The 23,466-nt window shown below is 41.3% G+C and overlaps 1 protein-coding gene across 3 annotated transcripts in view; it reads right to left on the bottom strand.

Annotated features, from left to right (window-relative positions):
- Positions 1–23,466, bottom strand: part of LOC306831272 (serine/threonine-protein kinase PAK 3) — a 42,587-nt gene that overhangs the window by 8,336 nt on the left and 10,785 nt on the right. Inside the window, exons 1-8 of one of the 3 annotated variants that reach the window (XM_079355252.1) lie at positions 21,903–22,132; positions 7,870–8,063; positions 7,666–7,766; positions 5,360–5,513; positions 5,225–5,262; positions 2,691–2,753; positions 1,215–1,370; positions 939–1,113 (exon numbers count right to left, since the gene is read on the bottom strand). In XM_079355252.1, the coding sequence (XP_079211378.1) occupies positions 939–1,113; positions 1,215–1,370; positions 2,691–2,753; positions 5,225–5,262; positions 5,360–5,513; positions 7,666–7,766; positions 7,870–8,041 (859 nt within the window). In that variant the 5' untranslated portion in view covers positions 8,042–8,063; positions 21,903–22,132. Of the gene's footprint in view, positions 1–938; positions 1,114–1,214; positions 1,371–2,690; positions 2,754–5,224; positions 5,263–5,359; positions 5,514–7,665; positions 7,767–7,869; positions 8,064–21,902; positions 22,133–23,466 lie in introns of those variants that run through there. The other 2 variants (XM_079355253.1, XM_079355254.1) reach the window with 2 other exon arrangements.

Raw genomic sequence — 23,466 nt, 5'->3', positions numbered from 1 at the left:
TTGGGTTTGGAACAAACCGCCATGACGACCTTCACGCAAAGACAGAATAAATCACTGCAAAGCTTTTTCTTCTCTTCTTTTTAAGCCATGCGCTGCCTCTGAGGTCAGCTACATTTCTAGTTCGCTGCGCAAGATACAAATCTCAAGCCGTCCAGGGACGTCCAGAATCAATAAGAAAAGTTCTGTTCTGCCAGAGTTTGATTACATTTGTACTTCTTGCTCAGTTTTTAAAATCTTTGTTTCTAAATATGCTGATTTCACGCTCCAGAAGTGAAAACAGACATTGTACACCAAGTATCCAGCTTGTCTCATGAAACATACACACACTGATTTAACATAAGCACCCAAACTCCGAAAAAACCCAGAACTTTTACATTCTATTGTTTTAATGTAATTATTGTTTTGACTCTCTAAGCTCATGTGAGGAACGTTTGAGGACCCCTGTGAAAAAAGCAGGACGATGCATCTCTTTGCTGATCTTGTCCTGGTTATTAGTCGGTGAAGTTTTCTGACAAAATGTAATCCTTCTTTTTTAACATGCAAATCACAACGACTCTTTGGCATGGGAAAGTTTTTTTAAAGGTTGTGTGCCAGCTGGATGTTTATTGCCTCATCTGACACCGACCCCACAGCAGAGGTGACAGGCTTTAAAGTGTCCGTGAGGAAATGATCAATCTCCACTCAAGAGGGTGGTGTTTGCTTTTGAGGTCATGTACAGATATCAGTATTGATTTCAGTGTGCTTCATTACCATGGAGACACTACATTTAAGAACATGATTTGATTTCATAGCAAATAAAGAGATTATGACGTTCATTTATGGAGACACGCTTCATGGGAAATATAACTGAACAGATAAAATACATTCTGGTGAGTGAAAAATGACTTTTTAGTATTTCAAAGATGTGAAAAAATGAGCATTTCTTTAAATTCACTTACTGAGTCTCTCCAGAATCTCCTCATCTGTCATTTTGGACTTCTTCCTCTGGCGGTCGGTGTTGCGGTACATCGTGTTGGACGTGTTCTCCGGCTGGACCTGCGATTCCGGCGGGGTCACGACCTCTTTCACAGGGGTGGGGGGCTTTGGTGGATCCATGACAGAGCGTGTGTAGATCTGCCAGGCGAAATTGAATTATGAAATAGATGCAGACAAGACTGCACGTTCAGCAAAATGATGTCCCCCAAACCGTGCTGTTTAAAAAAAAAAAAACTCACAGATTTGGTGTGCTCGGGCCGAGGCGCGATGACCGGAGGCATCTCATCGTCATCATCCTCTTCTTCTTCCTCCTCCTCCTCTTCCTCTTCTTCCTCATCCTCCTCTTCTGACACAGGGGGAGCGATTGGGGGCTCTGTCGATGAAGTTTTGGCTCCCTGGAGGGTAGAGATGTAAGTAAGCCTGGGAGCATGTGGCATATAGCAGCAGGGAATAAAAAAGTGTGTGCAGAGCCTGAAATTCTTCCCCAAACTTAAGAAGATAAACACTTTATCTGGAGTAGTTACCAGAGTAAACATCCGGCAAACCAAACACCAGACATGAAGAAGTTGTAAACGATCATTTCAAGCTGCAGTGAAGGTTTTTTTTCTCCTACTTTATCGTCTGAATCAGGTTCAGACAGCAAGTAATTCAAAATCATTGAAAAGAAAACGAGCACATCAGGTCATGATACAGTTCTGTTGTGACAGTAAAGCCTGTAACAGATCATCAAAGCACATGTGAATGGGATTAAATCATCAGGAACATTTCTGTTAGTCGTGGAGGGAAGTTTAATGAGTCCAGTTAGAGCTTCAAAGAAAAGCATTAAAAACAAAAGAGAGGTGTGATTCAGTGCAGTTAATCTAAGGGTATAAGTAACAAACTGCTTCTTATGTAACCGTGCTGCAGAAGAAAACATGCAGCCACATTGCAGTTGTGTGCAATATGAAGATGGACTTCCTCTGTATGTGAAAGATACCTTTCAACGAGTCTTATTAAAAAGCCTCTGGCATAATTATTATGCCTAATGCTCTGCCTTTATTTCCCCCATCCAAAACTCTGCGAGCCTTGGATCATCTTCCTCTTTTGGAATGGAAACACTTCCATCCATTTCCAGTCTCGTCATGCATAAATGAAGCGGTGCAGCTTAGTAGTAGTGATTAAAGGGAAAGGGGTCTGGCTGAAGGAAAGTCCCAGTCCTTTATCCAGACATACTGGGCCTCTGACCTGCTCCAATATTGGGGGGGGAGAGGGGGGGGGGGGGGGGTTCTGGGCCAAGACTGCAGTGCAGAAATGAGTCTAACTATAAGCAGTGCCATGTGTTTTTTAATCGCAGAGCCATGCCGTAATGTCTACAATGGGGATGAAGTGACAGGCACATTATTGGGAATGTGGTTCTAATTGTAAGGATTATGAGCTCATACATGCAGTTTGACAGTCATCACAACCCTCTATGGCATGCGCCCCAGCCCTGCCATTTCAGAGAGCGTCCGTTAGAAAAAAGGTAGGAGGTGCTCTTGTGGAAGATAATAAATACATCTGAAAAATAGAAAAATGAATAGATCCAATCATAGCCCCCATGTGATTTCAATACAGAGTGATAATGGCTCGAAAATCAAAGAATTGTACTTTTTTTTTTTTGCCAAATTAGAAGATCAAATTTAGCTCCAAAGCCAATGCAGAGAAACATCATGTGGAAAGTAATATGGAGGAGTTACCTTGTCAAATAATGCGCTGCAGGTTCTAAGGCTGACAGGAGGCCCGGATGACAGCAGCCGGTTCTGAATGTGAAGGTTGAGAATGGGAGGTTTTACTTAAGACAAGCCCACACAATGATTAAGAGTATTCAGGGGAGAGAGGGGGAGGGCAGGGGTTCGCTAACTGAGGGATGGACATCGGGCCCGTAAATGTCCTCCAGACACTCAGCATGAGGAGAGGAAATGAAAGACGCCAGCCAAGAGACAACCTTCCTTTAATCCTCCTCTCTTAATCATGATTTCTATTCAGATTTTAAGTATAAAACTGTGTTTTCATCGTCTTTTATTTAAATGCAGAGATGTGGTGGACAATTTCTACTTCTTTTATAGATATATAGTAAAGATACAACCACAAAGACAGAAAAACATGCTTCCATAAATGTATTAACACTAACAATCAGTCATCAGCTCTTAATGCCAAGTGGAACTCACAAAATAAAAAAATCACACTGTGTTGTTACAACTTGCACAGACTTGAAGAAAACTTTTTGATAATTATTAATTAGCTGCTCACTGATTAAGTACAAATCATACAGACTGATTCAACCTTTATTGGAATAATTCATCTTAGATTACGTACAGTGAGAGAGACAGCCCACACACACACTCCTCACACTCCTATTTCCTAAAGGTTCATGCTGTAGAGAGTTATACAGCCAGAGGCTGAGCGGCCTGGCTGAACAGCTGACACTTAAGTTAAACATTTCCTCGTGGGTGGTAGAGGAAGTATAAAATAATATAATAACCAGAAAAACTCTTAAATCAACAAGGGGACGCCTCACACGTCACATTGGCACAAACACAGGGGCAGTGTATTAAAAAAATGACAAAAAAATGTCTCTATTGTCTGGTCCAAGCAGCCCATCAGTGATACAGAGAATATTATTGAGGCTGTAAGAGTGACAAAATCAGGGACAGTTTAGACTTTCTCAAGTCTCAATTATTACACTGTGATCCGGCCAAGACTGCATTAAGATGCAAAACAGTGCGCTGCTATCTGCAGATATAAATGTATGCTGTACTAAGGTCAAGGTGAGGCAGACAGACCTGGCTGCATGCTTTAAAAAAGATCTGACAATAACACCAGTGAAGGGCTACTTGTTTTCCTCTGACTCATCATAAAACAGCTTAATAACGTTGTAGGAATTGTAAATCCAAAACAGCAGGGTTGATAAAATCATGGACTGTAGACAAAGATCATCTTTTTATGGAGTCTACGGGACAAAATAGGAACAAAAAGCAAGTCTACCAGATCAGGTAGCTCACGATGGGTTCGTTTTGCTTTGAAAAGTAATAGTGCTTCTATTGTTGATCAATATTGAGACCTTCCTAAAGTTCTGCTTATTTGCGACAGTACAGCCCAATACAAGCAGCCAATAGCTGAGTCACCTCTGCAGGCCATGCACCGCTGTGACAGTCCAAGGCTGAGATGCTCTTAATACCCTCACTGGGATAGCTCAACCTTTTAGACACACTGCCACACCCGCCTGCTCTTCAGTGGCAAAGAGCTCTTTCAGGCAATAGCCCTGCATTAAGTGAGCCTATTGTAGTTTGCCTGGGGGGGCAGTGAATCCCACTGAACAGACTTGGACTCCACTCCTTTACCCAGCTGAGCATGTTCAGGGCCGAGGCATTCAAAGCTTAGATTACTCTGGTCAAAGCCAGGAATGAGGTCAGCACAGCGGGAGTCCCTCTAGATGCCGCTGAGCCTCCAGTGGAGCTCGTCTATGGCAGTTTCAAAATCAGTTTAAGTAGTGCAGATTGGAAAAATAAACAATGAGCAGCATCGGCTCTCCATTTTTTTTTCTGCAGGAGCCTCAAACTGAGCCACATGTATGGAAAATTCAGGGCACTACGCCGCAGTAAGCCTCTAGAGGAGAACGAGCATGGTTTGCCAATTAGAGGCAGAAGTGTGTGAAGCCGACCTGCAGGGAAGTAACGCAGTCTGTCACAGATATTACCACAAAGACTTAAAAAGTGAGACAAGGTTTACTGCCGACAGAGAAGTATCATTTCTCCCACATTCAAGAAGAGGAAATAAATCCTCCTGATGTTTCAACTTACCTCATGAATCAGAACACCACGACATGCATGACATATTTTTCCCTCCAAACATCACAATGATTTCAGAGATTTCTAAAGTAATTACGTATGACCGAGAAAGTGCATGGTGGGAAGTTAAAACCTGCGATGACTGCTAATGTTTGTGCTATGATAACCAAACAAGTGATAAAGGATATTGAGAAAAATGTGGTGCCAAAATATGGTATAGGTATAAAGAGGATTAAAGTCACCATCATCAAAAAGGGGCGTGTTCAATCAGCAGTACCACAAACCTTTTAACTGGAGCTTTATATATGACTTAGCTGTTATTAAATGACAATTATTTTGTCAGATCATACTTTTGAATATTTTCTTTGAAAGAGTCGAAATGGTCAGAAAACATGTTATTAAGGATGTAATGAAAACTAACCAAAGCATGCTTTGATACTCACCAGAGTGTTTGCTGCGATGTACCCATGTGCCGACTTGTCTGAAATCAAACAGAGGTGTATAAGATACGAGTATGAAAAGGAGATGTTGTATTAACGGGTGACGTTTCATTCGATGAGTATGTTGAGCTTGCTTACCTCCTGAGGTGAAGCTCATGTATTTCTGGTTGTTGACGGTCTCTTTGGAGTCGTAGAACTTTAAGACGTCCAGCACAGCCTGCGGGTTCTTCTTCTGCTCCAGCTTGGTGATGTTGGAGGTCTGAAGGAGCCGGGCCCATTGCTCTGGGATACCCTGAACAAAATCAAAGGAAGTTGTGAGCTGTTCATAATCTGGGAAATGTAGATGTATGGTTTGTTTAAAAACCTGTTCTGTCTTTAGCGATCATTGAAGTAGATTGGAAGAGCTGGCCAAGAATGTGATGCACAAGGACGGACTATCAACACCAGGTTTAGGTAAATGGATTTAGTACAGACATAAATGGGGTTAAGAAGAAGACACATTATTCCACTGTCTTTACAGTTACACGAAAATAAAAACAGTTCTGTGAAAAGGTCATACAAACTATATCTGATGTTATCTTTGTTTGGTTTCCTGTCTGCCTGTGGGTATTATCTTTGGACAATTCCCAGCAGAACTGAGATTCTCAAGCACAAATGTAAAACAAAAAAAATGCTTGTATTGCAACAACTCGGGACCAGCACTATGATACCTACAGTTTGATAATGGTTTATACTTTTCAATAGTCCAGCCATACGGTCCATTGTGTTTGTCTTCATGTATCTTTACTGTAAATGTGTGAACAGTACGTTGTGGTGTTAACCCTACAATAAGCACTACTATTACTACTACTTTGAAGCGACAAACCTTCAGTGTTAATAATGGGAGATAATGGGGAAGTGCAAAAAACAAGGATTCCCGATTACAGCTCAAATTAAAACGTCCTTTTCACAACAGGTATGAACAGCCAATATTACAAAATACAAAACTGTGTCCATGTCTAAGGCCAGCCATGACTCAGACTGTTTGACTGTTACCAGATTGACCGAGAGTTCGGTGGATTCAACATTTACAATATGGCATCCACGTTCACTGGACCTCAAAACGCCACTTCAGAGAACGATGGTTAATGTCAATGAGACGTTTTAAACAGTCTATGCTTTGTTTGACATGTATTAGAGTAGTATCTTTTACACAGCATGTAGGTAAGTAGAATTCTTCTAAGCAAGTAAATGTGTTTCCATGGATGTTCAACTATTCTTTGTAAGGCTTTCTGTATTTTAAACCAAGGTTTTAAGTTTTTAAGTACCCATTGACGGTCATTACATCATTTAAGTGGCCTGAATGACTTTCAACAATTGGTTCCATTCATAACGTCCCTGTAAACAGGATATTTGTACAATCAATCAGTCTGTGTATAAATAGTCTTCGGTAAACTGTCTTTGGGATTGAGAGAAAGATGTTTCTCAAACAGGGATCAAAGACAAAAATAACAATGAATAATTGTTTCCTCACAGAAAACCATGAACAGAAAAAAAAAACCCAAGGACACCTTCTGTTCCATCCAAATTCATACATACTGAATGTCCAAACTTTCCTTTCTGTATAAAATATTGAAGAAAGCTTTTTTTAGTCAACTAGACACTTTTTTAGACTCAAATGGCATCCTTGAGGTGTTCCAATAAGGGTTTAAAGAATGTCACAACACTGAAACTGCACTTTTTAATGATATTTTATTAATTGCTGATTCTGAGGATTCAGCTTTTCTTGTGCCTTTACGTCACACTGCCCCTCTTCCATGACTAGTTCCCCAAGGCTCCATACTTGGTCCTATCCTATTCTCCCTGTATATGCCTCCCCTGGGGTTTATGCTTTAAAGGTCTCTTTCCATTTCTATGCTGACAACACGCAGCTTTACGTGCCCTTGAAAATTAAAGCCACTAACCCCTTGGGCCCTCTGTCAGACAGACATTAAAGCTTGCATGGCATTGAGTTTTTAAGTGGAGGCTACAGGCCTGTCCCCCCCCCCCCCCCGAATCCTTCCTCAAACTATCTGTTCCATATCTGGGGGTTATAATGTGATGTGATAACACATTAAGTCAAATAGTCAGAGAAATCTGTCCAGAGCACTGAATTGTTTTAGTGTTAAGCTCTGTATTTTTTCACGTTATATTTTTTTTAGTAACAAGGGAAATAACCTGCAAAGTAAAACTGCTGCTAAGGAGCAATCGACTAAAATAACACCAGCGGGTTCTCGAAAAGGTTTCACCTGAGAGGCGAGATAGAGTGATTGTTGTTCAAATCACTTGTATTACAAACTCATGCGGAGAAAAAATATATCATTTTGTGGACTCCATCGCCTCAGGGAATCGAGGATCTTTTAAGAAATGTGTGCAAGGAGAATTTTGGAAGAACGAGTCCCACTTTTTTAGTATCTCTTACTCACTGTGAATTCTCCTGTTACAGCATCAAAGCCAACATGAATGGTGTGTTCAAAGTCTGAGGGCAGGGATATCTCTGGACGTTCCTTCTCCTTCTTCTTGTTTGCTGCAGGAGACGAACAACAGTTAATTACATGCTGATTGGGTGTATTTTTATACACAGGAAATGAGTAAATTGCATTTATCCGAGTATGAAGGAGGACACTCACTCTTGTCTCCCCCTGGGAAGATGGAGCGCAGGCGGACTTTCTTGTTCTTCTCCTCAGGAGCCATTGGAAGAGGTTTAGAGGCGTGATTTAATGATGAAGAGTCTCGGGAACTACTGTTCATTCTCAAGGGGGGGGCTGGTGGTTTCTCTTCAATATCGACACTATCAGACATCTTTAGTAGCACTCACAATGTCCTAGGAGGAAGGGAGATGGAAGAGTTCAGTGTTAGAAAAGTCCTGGTAGGGATCGGTTAGACTTTCAAGAAGGCCACAAAATCTCCATTGATAATGAAGCATGATGATGATACATCCATTTTTATTGTTCTTCCCCAACGAGCATTAAAATACAATAATATTAACAAACAGAGCAGCTTCTTCTGTTGATGAATTTGGCACCTGAGGCACTGTGTGCACTGTATGAGTAAACGTGACAGAGACGGTGACACACACAGACATAAGTCAGTCGACTTTCCAAAGCACTGAGTGTCTGCTTCAAATGGACAAAGGAATCTGTCGGATCCTGCTCTGACTACAATCGAACTGAGGGATCTTTTTACTGGTAAAAGTTTCAATGGAAGGTGCAGAAAATGAATTTCACAGCTCCACTGGTCAGATCCCTGCTGTGCCGTCTCTGTGTCAGATCACTAGAACAATATGTCAGTGTCCATTACAGGGTTGTCTGATTATATTCTTTTACAACAGTGTACACATGTTGTCCATCTTTATATACATCAATGGATAACATAAACGTTATACAAGTGTAAATCATCTATAAAATGACATTACATTTAGAGAAATTGGCTTGAGGAATTGAAATTGATTAGAGCGTATAATGTGATAAATCTGAGTTACATTCCTAATAAGTAATTTAACAAAGAAAAGCAGCTTAAATTCATATTGAATAAAACTGAAAAAGAGAAAAAATACATCCTAACTGGTTACTGACATTTATTTTCCGATCTATTCCTTCTTTCTGGATAGTAATTTTTGCTGAATTCAAGTCTGCTGTTTGATTAATCTGACACTAATTACTGTTGTAACATGAATGCTGATAAGTGTGGTTTATAATTAGGCCACATTTATCAGCGGAGTACAGTATGAGACTTTCTCTTCTCTGTGGCAGCATTAGAAAAAGTAGGGTACTACAACTGTGATAACATGATAGCTGAATTCAGACACATCAAACACTAACTGAACACTTCTGATGACATGATGCATATTCAGTGTCAGCCTATCTTAGTTTTTCATCAAGAGAAGCTGCGTTACTGCTGCAGATTAGAACGTTTCTTATGAAACTGCGTATTTCTCTGATAACACATCCTATTATGTGCACAAAATGGGAAGATATCATTAAGATTTAGAAGACGACAACTCCTGAAACCGTGCTGAAAAAAATCAATGCAAAAAATGGTGTTTCTGTAAATGCAGCATTTGTGTAAGCGAGGTGAAGTCCGTTCAGCTGAGAAACACGAACCAGGAGTTGATTCTAAAAGAAAATGGCAGGAGTAAACGCTCCCATCACTCACCCTCTCATCTCCCATCTACCCACATCCTACTTCCATCTTAAACTCCTTCACTGCCTCGCCCCGAGGGCAGGCCCATCATGTGATGTGCTGCACGAGCGTCCCAGAAAAGCGGGCCATCCAGGCCGCCCCCTTAGTGGAGACCTACATTAGCCAACAAAGACCACTCCTCGGCTCTTACACCGCGCTGGCTGACTCTGACAAAGAACACATGTGCCTTCACAGTGGCCTTTATACAACTTTATGTAACCGTCTCTTGCACGAGATAAAATCTGACTGGTGACACCCTTCTCTTTGTTATCGTCTTAAAAGGACTGGTTAGAAAACAAATTACAATTACAGTTGTAGAACATGTGGCCTATTAGAAAAGAAGACCTCTTTAAAAGTCTTGTGAAAAACATGTGCAAGTAAAGTTTAATTTCCTCAGGAATCTGTAAAGATAGCATTACCAGAGTTATCAAAAACATACATGCAGTTCACTCACTGTCTCTTCTCTGCAGGGACTCTTTCACTGGCCTGTAGATGTTGATTAGTCAGATTAAATTCAATTAGTCAACCCTCCTGCCGAGCACTTAAATTACTATTGATGTGTATTTAATTAGAATCCCAAACTTTGACAAAAGTTGATGCAGTTTATACACCTTAGAAAACATATCCCCTGTTCTTAACACACCTAGCTAACTTATCTCTATTGAGTGTGAAAGTCTCTCATATGATCTGCTGTTCTGCCCTTGGGGGGAAAAAAGTCCCCTTGTGTATAATTAGGCTGATTCTTTTGGTTTATTCATAGACAACATGATAATTGACATTTATTCATAGGTTTAAAATCGGAAAGATCAAACACGGGTCTGAAATAAATGACAACCAAAAGTCTTGTTTCCTGAAAACCAGTGTCATTTTGCTCCTCTCTGCTGGCCATGTGATGAGAATGAGAAGAATTAGCTTTCCCTTGGCAAAAGATTGTAACAGAGAAACTGCACTGTGATCCTTTTAATTAGACAAATCATCACTGCAGGGAATTATTTGGCAGATAGCTGCCCATACTTGCTGGCCTTCATATCTGAGCTTGTTAGATGAATATTCATGTCTCATCTGAGCAGTGGTGAAACATATGAATTTGGATTGGACAAGGAATCAGAAGTGAATTGTATAATATTTAAAAAATGTAGATTCAATCTGTTTAGGATGAAGGTTACATCAGTTGAACTCATGTAGAAGCAGCATGCTTCCCTTTCCTGAAACCAGTCCCTCCTGACGGAGTGGTTTGCTGAACAAATATAATTTACATGTCGATCCAGTTCAGCTTGAGGGCAGAAAACGTATTTGTAGGATCATAAATACACTGGTTGGGGTGAGGGTGATTCTTCAGTCAGTTTCTACCTTGCAAGCTGAATCCAGACAGCAGCAGCAGCAAACAGGTTCTTTTAGGTTGGAGGTTAGGTGTGTCACTATCAACAAAACCCAGTAAAACTCTGTTTACTCTGCTGTTTACAAAAGAACGTCACCATGTTGACGTGCCAGAGCAAGAGCAACATGGACTCACTGACAACATGGCTCATCTTAACACCAAAGAGGAAAAAAGCTAGGGAGGGTTGCCAGGCCAACAACAAAATGTGGTGATATAACAAGCTCCACCATGTGTGCCACTGCTACACTTGAAACATAGCTTGGTATGTTAGCATTGCAGCTAAAGTTTACTTTCCACAATGTTGGATATCATTGACTTCTGATTCTGAAAAAAAAAAACCCTATTGCTTTCTAAAGATTTGTTTCCGCAATAAAGTCTTATCGTTGTAGACAAAACATTTTCTCTGGCATTCAAATGTGCCACTTTGGCACGCGAGCTCTGCTGGACTGCTACGTCAAAGCATTTAATGGAGGCCAGGTAAACGGCAACATTTTGAACAAAGACACATATTTCAACGGTTCCACTCCATGAAATCCCATCAAAGTTGTTCACGACGTTGTGCATAATGCCGTCCAAACTGCGTTCACCTTGTCTCGAGATGTTTTCCATGACTTAGTCACATACAAGCCGCTCTGTCCCGTTTAGCCGCATGCAGCTGTGACCAATGCCTCTGTTAATCCATTAATATAATCTTGTGAACATGTTTTGCCAGCTACAGTGTGTATTACAGCTTTTATAAGTCATGCACACAAGTGGATTCACATGTGCATGGCACAAGAAAGATCTGCCGACAGCAACTGGGTTCTAATCAATCAGGTCGCTATTTGGTCTGCAAAAAAAAAAGAAAGAGAGAGAGAGAAAAAATCCATGTCTGCAACATCAAATTATTAAAAAGATGAAGGAAGATTTAGAGCCTGTAAACACAACATTGATATTTTATTAGTATTTGCTTTATCCATACTCCTGCTGTCCTCAGGCACGCAAAACAGAGTACACCTACATAAGACAGAGAATGCGCATGCTCATAAATATGATAATTTCAGTACACAAGTGCCATTGGAGAACACAGTGGATGAATAATGTAGCTGCGTAACTCCTCAGCGTCTGACTGTTGTCGTTTCTATATCAGGCAGCGATGAGAGTCTGTGCCACCAGCTGAAGAATAAAACGGGAAAAACTACAAGTAGCCAAATGATTTTTTTATGACAAATCTCTAACTCTGATCCCCCCCTGCTGTGTGGCTGTTCGGCTGCTCACCTGACTGCTGCAGCAGCAGCATCTCTGCAGAGCGCTCAGACGGCTAAGGATGGCAGATTCATGGAGGCCCAGACATTACTGAGTCTTCACTCACATAAAACACTGACCTATTTACTGTTCAGACTGACAGGGAGGCAAGCAGTCAGGGAGCGCTCTGTCCCTGAAACAAGCAGCTCCTATTTCTGAAACACACAGGCCAGTCTCTCAAACATTATGAATCAAGTCTACGCCTGACTCTCGCTTTGTAATGAATAAATCCTTTTATTAGGCTTACAAATATTAGCTGACAAACAAGGACAAACACGGTTAAAACAGCAGGAGTGGCACTTATGTAATAATCACTAGTTTGACTGAAATGACAAAAACCAAAATTATTCATCTTGAATTTCTTTGGTAGAACGTAACGATTTGACATCTAAATATATATGTACAAAACACACACACAGACCCACCACAAACACCCCCATCCCCGATTCTCAGATATTACAGAAGATGTTTTCACATCTCTCTTCCATAAAATATTAATCTGGCCATGAAGAGCAGGCATTTTCTCTGCTCTTTCAAACATTAATGCTGAATTTGAATGGCTAACACAGGAAGAGGCTCTAATCTTGAGCCCATGGCAGGCCAGTAATGGCCCCACAGTGTGGGGGAGGGCTTCCATAAGCCCGGCTCTTCGTGCCCCTGATTAGGACACGCTACTCTGTTTGACTTGGCTTCAGCTTTGGCTGTGCTTCTTTGAAGGATGCTGATTACTTGGATGGGATGGACAGCTAGAGGACGTTCAAAGGATAAGGAGGAAGGAGGGGAAACGACAGCCGCAGTTTACCTTTATCTCCATCATTTCAATATGGTCAGTTTCGTACGTACAAAATAGTCAGACTATTCCACTGCTTTTAAAGCAATGGAAGAGGAGAGCAGTTCACCTGACGACAACCTTTATGTAACGCATTGAAGCACAGGGGGATGGCGCCACTCAGATGTGACCTGGTTGGCCTCTCAAGGACAGAATACAACAGTGTGTGTGTGTGTGTGTGTGTGTGTGTGTGTGTGTGTGTACAAAACGTCTTCAAGGAAGAATGCATATATGTATTTATTTATTTTTTCAAGTTTAAAGCCAAGTTTACAACTTGGAAGACAATCATATGTAATCTTGTCTTTGTTCAAAAGTAGCTAAACTAAAGTAACTAGAGTAATAGCTGTTTTAATATATACACAATCAACACCCTTGAACTTAAACTTCTAACGTCTAACTTAAACTCGCTCAGTCTGTGGGGACTTCAGTTGGGAACCTGAGGGTCGACGGTTCAAGCCCCGGTGCGGAGCAAATCTAAGGTGCCAGTCAAGGCCACCCACCCCCCAAGCTCCGGAGCTCTCACTGTGGGCAGCCCCCTCACTCTGACCATCTCTCCATTAGTGCCTGTCCATGTGATCCTGTGAGTGCAAGTGTGTGTATGTCAGCCTATGTGTGTGTAGCAACTCTAAATTCCATCCATAAGTAAGAAACTACAACTGCCCGTCAGTTAGCTTAGATTAGCTTAGCTCAGCAGAACCCCAAAGAAACAAACGTCTTTATTATCATGTCACACAATTAAATGTTGTGGGGGAAAAAGCATTCATAACATTCATGGATGCTTTCCATGCTTTTATGTTTGTAAAGCACTGTGTCTGTAAAGCACTGTGAATTGCCTCGTGTCTGAACAGTGCTATATATATAAACTTGCCTTGCCTTTCATCATCACATAAACACCATGCATGTAGCTACGAAATGAAAGGTAGAGCATTCAGTGCTCCTTCTTCTGTTGGATAACACCTTTTGGTATCATTTCACCGAACAAAAATGTTATTGCACATTAAATGTTATTGCACCATGAAAAAGGGGCATTAATACAGTGCTGAACACCGAGCTCGCTGTGACGTCATCATTCGGGTTCTATAAAACCTCTTACATTTTAGCTCTCGTCTGATGTTTCTCTACCTCTCTGCTTTGATTCCTCTGATGTAAAACTCAGTAACTCTGCTTTGCATACATGACAGGAACGAGACACAGCCGCTTCAAACAGGTGACAGGTGAGACAGGAGTGTGTGCGAGCTAAGTCTCAACCTCACAGCAAGGATTCAAACTTTTTGGGTTCATAGTAAGTACAAATGTTCCCGCTAAATGGTTGATGAAGAAAACTGCAACAAAATAGATTTATATATGTTAAAAAAAAGTAAATGAAATAAGTTAGACTTTAATCATGGCTGAATAAGAGCTTAAAATAAGTTGCATCAAATATTCATTTATCTCCAGTTACATGTCAGAAACTGTTAAATTGTTTGATAGTAAAATTAAATTTCATTGTGGAACAAAACAACATCAAACAGAACGTCCTCTATCAACATCCACCATATTTTCAGCTGACACACTTCGCCATGGGAGGAAGCCATGAATATGTTGAGCGTGCACATCTTTTGATGGTGCGGGCATAAAAGGTTTAAACACGTTCATAACATGTTAACTAGAGCATGATTACACAATATCAAACGGGGAGAACACTTTGAATGTGCGTGCACGCTGACCTATTACACCCCTCTGTGATCCACATACAGGAATCCTGCCAGGATGACTTCAGCTAAGACAGAAAACTACATCGACCTTGAAGATTCATTCTCAGAAATGTTAACAATTTAAACAATTACGTCTTACAAATTGAATTAATATCTATAATCAGTAACCAGTGATCTAATATTAGCCACCAGGCAGATGTCTGCGTCTGCCACTGTACCAAGAGAGATTGTAGCAGAAACTGATGATATCATATCGCATTCATACAATCATACTTGAACATAAGACAAATCCATTTAGATGATTGACCTCTGCCTTGCACAAAAAGCATTAAAAAAACACAACATCAACAACTATACGTGAAAGCACATAACATGAAACATAAGCCTCTTAAATAAGGAATAAAACCATGACTTGAGTACAAAATTCAATAAAGTGCCAAAATATCCTGTAAAAAATGACACAGCAAAGAAAGTGGGTCATCCAGCAGTTACCAAACTAGATTTCTGTGGCAGTGGATTTAAAGATGGCAGACGAACCGAGTCCCTCAGGTTGAGCGTGTTTGAGATGTCATGTTTTTTTTTTCTCCCAGCAACAAGATCCCCATCCAGAAAACACACTGATTCAATCCTCCGCTAATCTAAATAAGATTACTGCAGTAAGTATTACCTTTTGTTTGGCTCTTTATATTCGACACTGATCTTGTCTGATGCTAATCAACAGAAACACAAATTAGATTTAAAAAAAACACGTCGATAACAAGCTAAGACTAATTACTCTTGAACTGGTTTGTGGTCCGACCACATCAAACCCCCTGGTTGGGTTTCTACTTTTAACTATCAGGTTGTGGGAGAATGTTCCTCATATTTAAAACAAAGAAAACCCATTTATTCACAACAGGCTACAATCCACCATGACTCTCATTTTACCAGCATGATCCTCTCTAAGTCCCCTGCTGGGAAGGCTTGAGAGCTCGCCCCGTCATTTAATATTTAGTTTGAGTGAACTCCCTACCCCCAGTGCTGCTTTTCTCAAATCCACACATGCACGTGTACGCACAGAAAAAAAACACTTCTCCACTTCATCATCTGTCTCAAGCCTGTCAAGATCGTTTTTCTTATTTTTATCAGATTCTTGTCTCAAGAACCCAAACGTTTTTTGTACGTGATTTCTGGTATTTTCTTAAATAAGCTGTTTGCACACTCAATTTTTAATCAAAACATGCAATCAGCAGATTTAATCAACGTTAAATTAAAAGCATGACATAAACAAGTGCAACGGTCCCACTTGATCAAACTGGGGTGCATTTTTATTCTGACAGTTTGAGCTGCTGTCTCTGTTACAAGTAGAAGAGAAGTGAAGCGGTTTGTTTTGTCAGGTGGGAAAAATGTAATACAAGACGTACCAACGTGTTTTAAAATGAGGTAGCTCAGTTGTCCAAGGGGACAATAGCTTTTAAAAAGCTGATAAACGTAAGCTAGCTCATTTCTTAGCTCAGTCACAATGCTGGACGTCTATTTAGAGGGATGTTTCCTTTCTAACTGAGAGGCTTCATTGGATTTAAAGCACACCTCTATAGCTGTCATTTATTGAGATTTGTGCCCAGTCTGACAGAGGCCATAAATCATACTAGTAAAACATATTAATACCTCACAAAATGAGCTGTCTGATTTCAACACAACATTAGATCGTCCATCTTTATGAAGTGTTGACACATTAATGTTACTTGACGATCTTGGACTCTCGTCTGCACAGCTGTCTAAAGAGTCAGACTCTAGTTAGACACTTTAATGCTCACATCACCATCATTTCATTTGCATCTTTAATGTTTTTGGACTGACTGTTGTCTAAAGTTGGTTTTCATACAATTCATGAATACATGTAGAGAGTTGTGAATTTTGGCCTTGTATCACCAGACCACAAAGATCTCAATCAAACTGTTTATCGTCATACATTTGATCTTCCAAGTACCCGTCATAGTAAGACCATTAAGTTGTTAAGATGTTAAGAAACTTCACATTCATGGAGGGTTTCATTTTAAGTATCAAGCTGTACTTTAAAGCCATGTTTTCAAACTGACAACAAAGTCTGATGTCTCAGTAGGGATTCCTCAGTCCTTCACGCTGACACGCTCTCCGTCAACCTTCACAGGAAATATCAATTAGTTTGAAATAATATACAGTGAATTTTTGCTTTCATGTGTTTTTTTTTTATTGCAAACTGGAGAAAGGGATTGTAAAGTCAACCAGACAGACGGACGAGGTTTGGTTTCATGAGCTCAAAAACGCAGAAATCAAACTACGTCTGAACACTGACACAGCGAGGATGCAGCGGATCAGGGTTGAGATTATAGGGACGCGAGGGACACTAAAGTCTAAGTTCTCAGAAAGTCTGGCCCAAATATGAGAACTGACATGATGTTAAAGGTATGCGGTGACCTTTACAGATGTTACAACATGTTCGTGCTACTCAAAAACTGACCGAAGATGACAACGACAAACATGTTATTACTTTATGTTTAAACTTCTGAATTGTTTGACTTCCTGCTAATTCCTTTGTTTGGAGGACATTTTATTTGGATACAACAAAGTAAAAAAATAAAAGGACAAACTGTGGCTTTGAAGCCTGATTTGGCTTCACAGACATGTTTTGTGTCACATACAGTTGTTGTCTTACATAAATGTGAGCACAAAGAACAGCATAGGTTGCTTGCCTTGCTTTGTCCACTGTAAGGTAACACAAATGTGGGTTTTCTGCATTAGTGTGGCTTGGGTGGGCATGAGTGAGAGCCAGCTGGAGGCAGAGAGGGGAGTGGAGTCCCTCCTGCAATGCCAGCTGGTGCACCTCCTCTGAGTCAGGCTGAAAGGGTTAAAAAAAAAAAAAGCCCCCAAAGTCAGAGAACATGAGCGATGTAAAGACAGTTTGAACCGTTTGTACATTATGTCATCCTCTTCAATATAGTGTCAAATCCTCGTGTCTCTTTATTCTGAAAAGCTGGCTCTAACACTAAAGCTCTCCTCCATGAAGTACAGCCAAGCCTTGTTTCCGAGCTACACGCAGCCATGCATTTCATTCTGATCATTTCTGCCCTGCAAAACACAGGAAGCTGAGCAGGTTTGGCAATAAAAAATACTACTATGATGAGCCGAATATTTGTGTCAACGAGTGAACAAACTGGGAGGCGATGTGCCTCACATAGCGGTGACACCTCCACACAGCGAGGGAAGAAGCAGCGCTCCTCTTGGTGTATTTGGATCAAAGAAACAAGCGCATCATCTCTGCTCTGCTGATCTTCAGCTTAATGCTGTTTTATATTTGTGAAAGATGAGTAATGCGCCTCGACCTGGAGTACAAAAATGCAGTGCCTGGGTTTTACTCCACTTCATGATTCCTCCTGCTTATTGCAGCTGCAACATATGTGAAGGCTAGACCTCAAGAAAAAACATCACTCAGAGCAATCAGAGCATGTTTGTGCTCAAGAGAAGACACTGCCACCTTTTGAACTGCATCTGAGGTTAAAGGTCACATTTTCACCATCTGAAAAATCTGCCTCTGACTTTTTTTGCAGCCTGAAAACCCATTGAAGCTCAGGCGTCCCTCTACAGCTCTCTCGACCCAGTGAAACTTGCTAATCTCTTAAACCACCTGAACCCTCCTCTTCCTCCTCCTCCTCTGCAACATTTTATCCTTTTTATTTCGTCCATCTGGGACGTCTCCTCCCATCGAATCATCTTACTGTAATCTAGAATCTTCAATCCTCCCAAGACATTTCTCTGACTAACCCAGAGCCATATTTGCATTCGTTTTTTTTTTTTTTTTGATGCATCAGAAACATTATAAGTCACACAGGGACGGCGCGTGTCACGAAAACACACACGCACTCACAAAGGCGCAAACACACAGACAAGCGGCCCTATTCTAAGTAGCAACACACATCAAGTGGGGAGATTACGCAGGGAGCTGTGTCAATGTGTCAGTGTGTGAGTGTTTCCTCTGTTACTCTCTCTCTCCATCCATCTCTCTCTCTCTCTCTCTCTCTCTCTCTCTCTTACTCCCCCTCCCCTTTCTGAGACAAAATGGCCAGATGGCTTCCAATCCTACATGCTAATCCACAACACAGACTGTAGCTCTCACACACCTACCACCAAGACTACAGTCCATCTTAACACCACTATGCCCTTAAAAGACAAAGACACACACACACGCACACAAACTCCTCATGAGGCAACTGCACATGTATATACTGTCAACCACGGAAAGTCCTGACAACTCCATGGAACAATAGCAGCATAACTCATCCTGACTAAGTCCTCAACAGATGGAGGCCGACTTGCATGTGCTGTGTGTCCTACTATCACATTTCAGGCAGTCCAGTTAGCAGGCGACGAGCCAAGACGAGGTTCAGTGTCTCCTGCTTTTGTTAGCCGAGGTGAAGTAAGAGAAGCTGTGTGTGTTGGGTTACACAGGCCAGTGGAAAACATGGGGAAGCCCAAAACAGTACACTATAACCAGTGGAAACATACTGGAGAACCACACATTGTGTCAGAGCAATATAATATAATAACGGTCAGCATTATCACTTAAAAAAAAAACAGAAAAAAAAACATCTGAGAGGCAATTCATACTTGAGAGGAGATTAGATATTAAACTGTGTTCTTTTTGGTCATACAGGTCAAGACAGATGATCACATTCAAAACATAAACACACAGAGAGAAGGAGGTCCAGGCGGGCTGCTTAGCAACCACATTTCCAAGTGCTGCATTCACGTTAGAATGAAATAATTGTCAATCAACAAAATGTCACAACATGCAAAAAAGCCTAACTTCTCACCTCCCCTGCACAATGTTTTACCTTTGTTCCCCTCTATGGATGTTTTATCGAACAGTGTTCATTAAAGCTTCAGTTCTGCCTGCACGCGTCATGTTTACATTATAAACTGTAGGCCTGCGGGTGCAGCTTTACCTGTGTTTTAAGTAACGCGGTTCATCAGACCAGACTGTAGCTTTATGAGCTCTCATTGCAAATGTATAATTTCCACGAGGTGCATGTGACCATCAGAGACAAAGACCTATGAACACTTGTATGTGGCAGTATGCAGCTCTATTCACATACATACACAGTAAACACACAGAGCTATTAATTGTCCATTTGCCTGTAACAGATGTGTGTAGATAAAGGCGTGTTAAATATATAATGCATGTAGAGCATCGACGACTAAGAGAAGAGAGAGCAATAATCCAGCAACGGTTAAACACCAAACACGTCTGCTGTAATGATGTCTCCCAGCGTCTCTGTCTGGATGTCTCTCTAACTACTGGACAGGCTCCGTATCTTTACTACTGGGCGAGGTGCTCTGTAATACCAAACACTGGCATCACACATACAGTTTGTTTGGGTTTTTTTTTTAAACAAAGCTCATTGGCCAAAATTACTTTAGGTTTCAGTTGTTGAACTTGAGACTGAAGACAATCAAAATCCACACAGGAAAACCTTTTTAAACTTTATGGAATTGAACTTAAATGACAGAAAAGTTTTGCCATTTTGTAAAATACGGTCCTTTCACCTTTAGACACATATTTATCATGCACTAACAGTACTCCCAAACATTCCTGGTAGAGCTGAGCAATTTACTGCAATTTCCTTGTTTTAACTGTATGAGCAAAAGTCTGACTAAATTGCAATAAATAATTGTTTTTTTTTGGTAAACAAGCCAGGCTTTGTCACTTAGCCTGTGTTCTTTCTACTTCATGGTTGGAGGCCTTGAGTGTAATAGGCCGAGCTTTCGCAAGTTTTGATGCAGTGAGATGAAGCCCAAAGTAGCTGCCTGCTGAGCTCAGAGTTCAAGCAAGCAATGAAGTGGTGAAAAATGACTGGCTGCTTGTTGGATTTATTGTGGCTTGAGGGGAGGCATGTTGCAAACACAGGTGGAGGACAGTGGAAAAAACACAATGCATTCTTAAATCTGTATTAATTCAGCACGCTTCATGTCATTTTCACAATATTGAACAATATTTGGCACATTGCATACTGTACTCGTATTTTACAGGTTTACTTTGGATTGATTTTGAAGAACCGTGAAGGGGCAATAAGGGGGGACATGACAGTTTATGTTTTCGTATTTCCATCATCAACATAAAAGGGAAATATTGGAGGGAGTAACACCTTCAGTATCCCATCCCCCAATTCCCCTCTACAATCATGTAACCCTCCCTCCATCACTGACATGACTCCCTAACATCCCTCCCTCACACGAAAGCCAGACAACAGGTCTCCCATCAGGCCTTGCTTCTCACAGACCGGAGGATGACTGCGCTTCCTGGGGTAGGAATCTTTTCCTCCCCCCCCCCCGCCCCCCCCTCCATCCCCGCCTGCCTCTACATCAGCTCTGACACCCCAATGTCCAGGAGATGGAGAGACAGTAAATCCTTCAATTTTCCTCCACCAGCGATGGCTGTGGGAGAATCCAAGGATGGAATAGCTCAGCGTTCACAGCACCAGCCCCCACCCCCACTCCGATCCCCAATGAAGTCAGGTGACCAGATGTTGTATATCTCCCTGTCACTACAGCCGCCATGAAGCTGCTGCACACGTCCATGTTATAGCCGGGAGACTTGGGCACGTCTCGGCTCTTCCCTGCATGTGTGTGCGCCCATTGAAAAGGGAAATAAAAGCCATGTCTCTGAAAAAAATTCCACCTTAAGAGAGGCAGTGCAGATAAAACAAAAGAGCATCCATCAGCATATTAAGCATCCATCAGCTACACCATCCATCCACAGCATACACCGCTCTAAACCCTCCGTCAGCCTCGGGTCTACAGCCCTAAAATAGCCTTGCTTCTTTTTTGTTCCACTGCAGCTGCTGCATTTCTCATGCACACACACACACACACACACACACACACACACACACACACACACACACACATACACACTCTCAAGGCCCCGTACAAACGCCACCATTGATTCTAACACCTCCCCATCAATAAAGATGCTATTTGTGAGGCACAGGGGAGAGCACACAGAGATGATGTGATGCAGGGGGGGGGGGGGGTGTATATGATCATACAATACGTGATGCAGGCATCCATTTCCATCTTGCCCTCACAGGCAGTGCTGCTGAAACAGCTGCCTCCTTAGCCGGGCACAATGCAGAGAGGAGGAAGAAGAAGAAGGAAAAAAGAAGACAGCTACAAAGCAAACCCTACATACACAGCTTCCCCCTCCTCCTCCTCCTTCTTTTTCCTCTCCTCAGCCTCCCCCCTCCACATCCCATATTGCATACACAGAGAGGGAATTACCTGAAATATGTCTTCACATTCTCTTGCTGAGTGTTTTGCCTTTGAGCCAGGAGCTCGGGTGGATTCATCGTCAGCCGTGCAGTCCTAATGACAGTTTAGAGGCAGGATTGCCATTCTCTTGTCAGACCAGTTCCTGACCCTAAAAGCAAGCTTGTTCGGCAGGCTGGATGCTTCACTGGCTGCTCACTGTTCCCTAGCCCATGATGTCATCCGCCCTGCCTCTGTCATTGGCTGAGAGGCTGAATATTAATGCAGGCAGCAGGTCTGGGGGAGGAGGAAGCCAGCAGGCAGACGCTCTTGGTTTCCTGTTTCACAGACAGAACCAGCTCAGTGAAAAGAAAGGAGGGAGGGAGTGAGGGTCCTCTCTTTAACGAAAGTCTATTTACAGAGTCTGATAAAACATAAAAAAAGAAATATACAAGAGCAATAAATAACAAGAACAGGCATGAAACAGTGTTAATACATTTATTGTTGACACTATTACAGCTGTGAAGGGATATGTTTGAAGCACTGGTTGCTTGTATCTTTTATAATGCACACACACATCACCGAGTATAGCTTTTAAGTAATTCGACAATTAAAGTACTGAGTTAGCTTGTGAACATGTTTAGATACTTCTCAAGTATCTTCATTTTTGACAATTTTGATTTGTTTCAAAACGATTCATTCTCCATTACAGAAATAACTGATGGCATCAAAAAGTAACAAAGCCTTAAAAAAAAGCACAGATTGGAGCCGGAAAATTCCAGACGTATTTGCGTGTCTGAATTTATGTCTGCACAGAAATACTGGATACATACTTTACATTTTGTTGCCGTGATTTGTCTTAAAGTTTAGAGGTCTGGTATGGCATCTTGACAACTCATGTAGGGAGCACAAAAAGCAGAACAAAATGTACCGTATATGAAAATCTCACTCAACTGTCTTCATCACAAACACTTAAGTGTCGAGTGTTTGGGTAGGAAGACAGAGTCTTTGATCATAAACTGTTGAATTTCCCCCCAGGGACAAATAAAGTTTTTTTCTGAATTTAAATTTGAATCTTAATGACTGAATATTAACATACGTCAGCCTTAGTGAAATTTCCTGTTAAACGTGTAGCTGTTATTCAGGAGAGTCATCTCGTGCCTCTTCTGTAAATTCCAAAGAAAATACACTTTTCTTTCTTTCAGTTCATTCTCAGCCCTCCGTTTTATAATCTTTCACGTGGGATCATAATGTAAGTATCTTCTGCACTGGAAAAGAAAACGTGGCCTGTGTGCACATGTGCACGTTTGCTACAGGTGTGAATTAAATAATTAGCTATTAGCTGCAGTTTGCTCCTTGGCATGAGTTTGTTCTATTTGTGTTTTTTTAAATAAATGGCTGGTAAACGTTACACTCACTCACTGGTGTTGAGTCTCTGGATTTCATGCTTTTCCTTTTTTCACAGCTTCCACATTTGGAAATAACACCTATTTGTTAAAATAGCATTTTTTCTGGATATTAAGATCTATCTTCCAAACACCTCCAGTTTTCTTTTTCTCTGAGCATAAAATCAGCTTTGAGTTCAGAAGCAGGCGGG

This window comes from Symphodus melops (genome assembly GCF_947650265.1).
Source record: "Symphodus melops genome assembly, chromosome: 11".
In the NCBI taxonomy this organism is placed as follows: Eukaryota; Metazoa; Chordata; class Actinopteri; order Labriformes; family Labridae; genus Symphodus; species Symphodus melops.
Note: the sequence above shows the minus strand (reverse complement) of the source record. Positions and strands in the feature narration are given on the sequence as shown.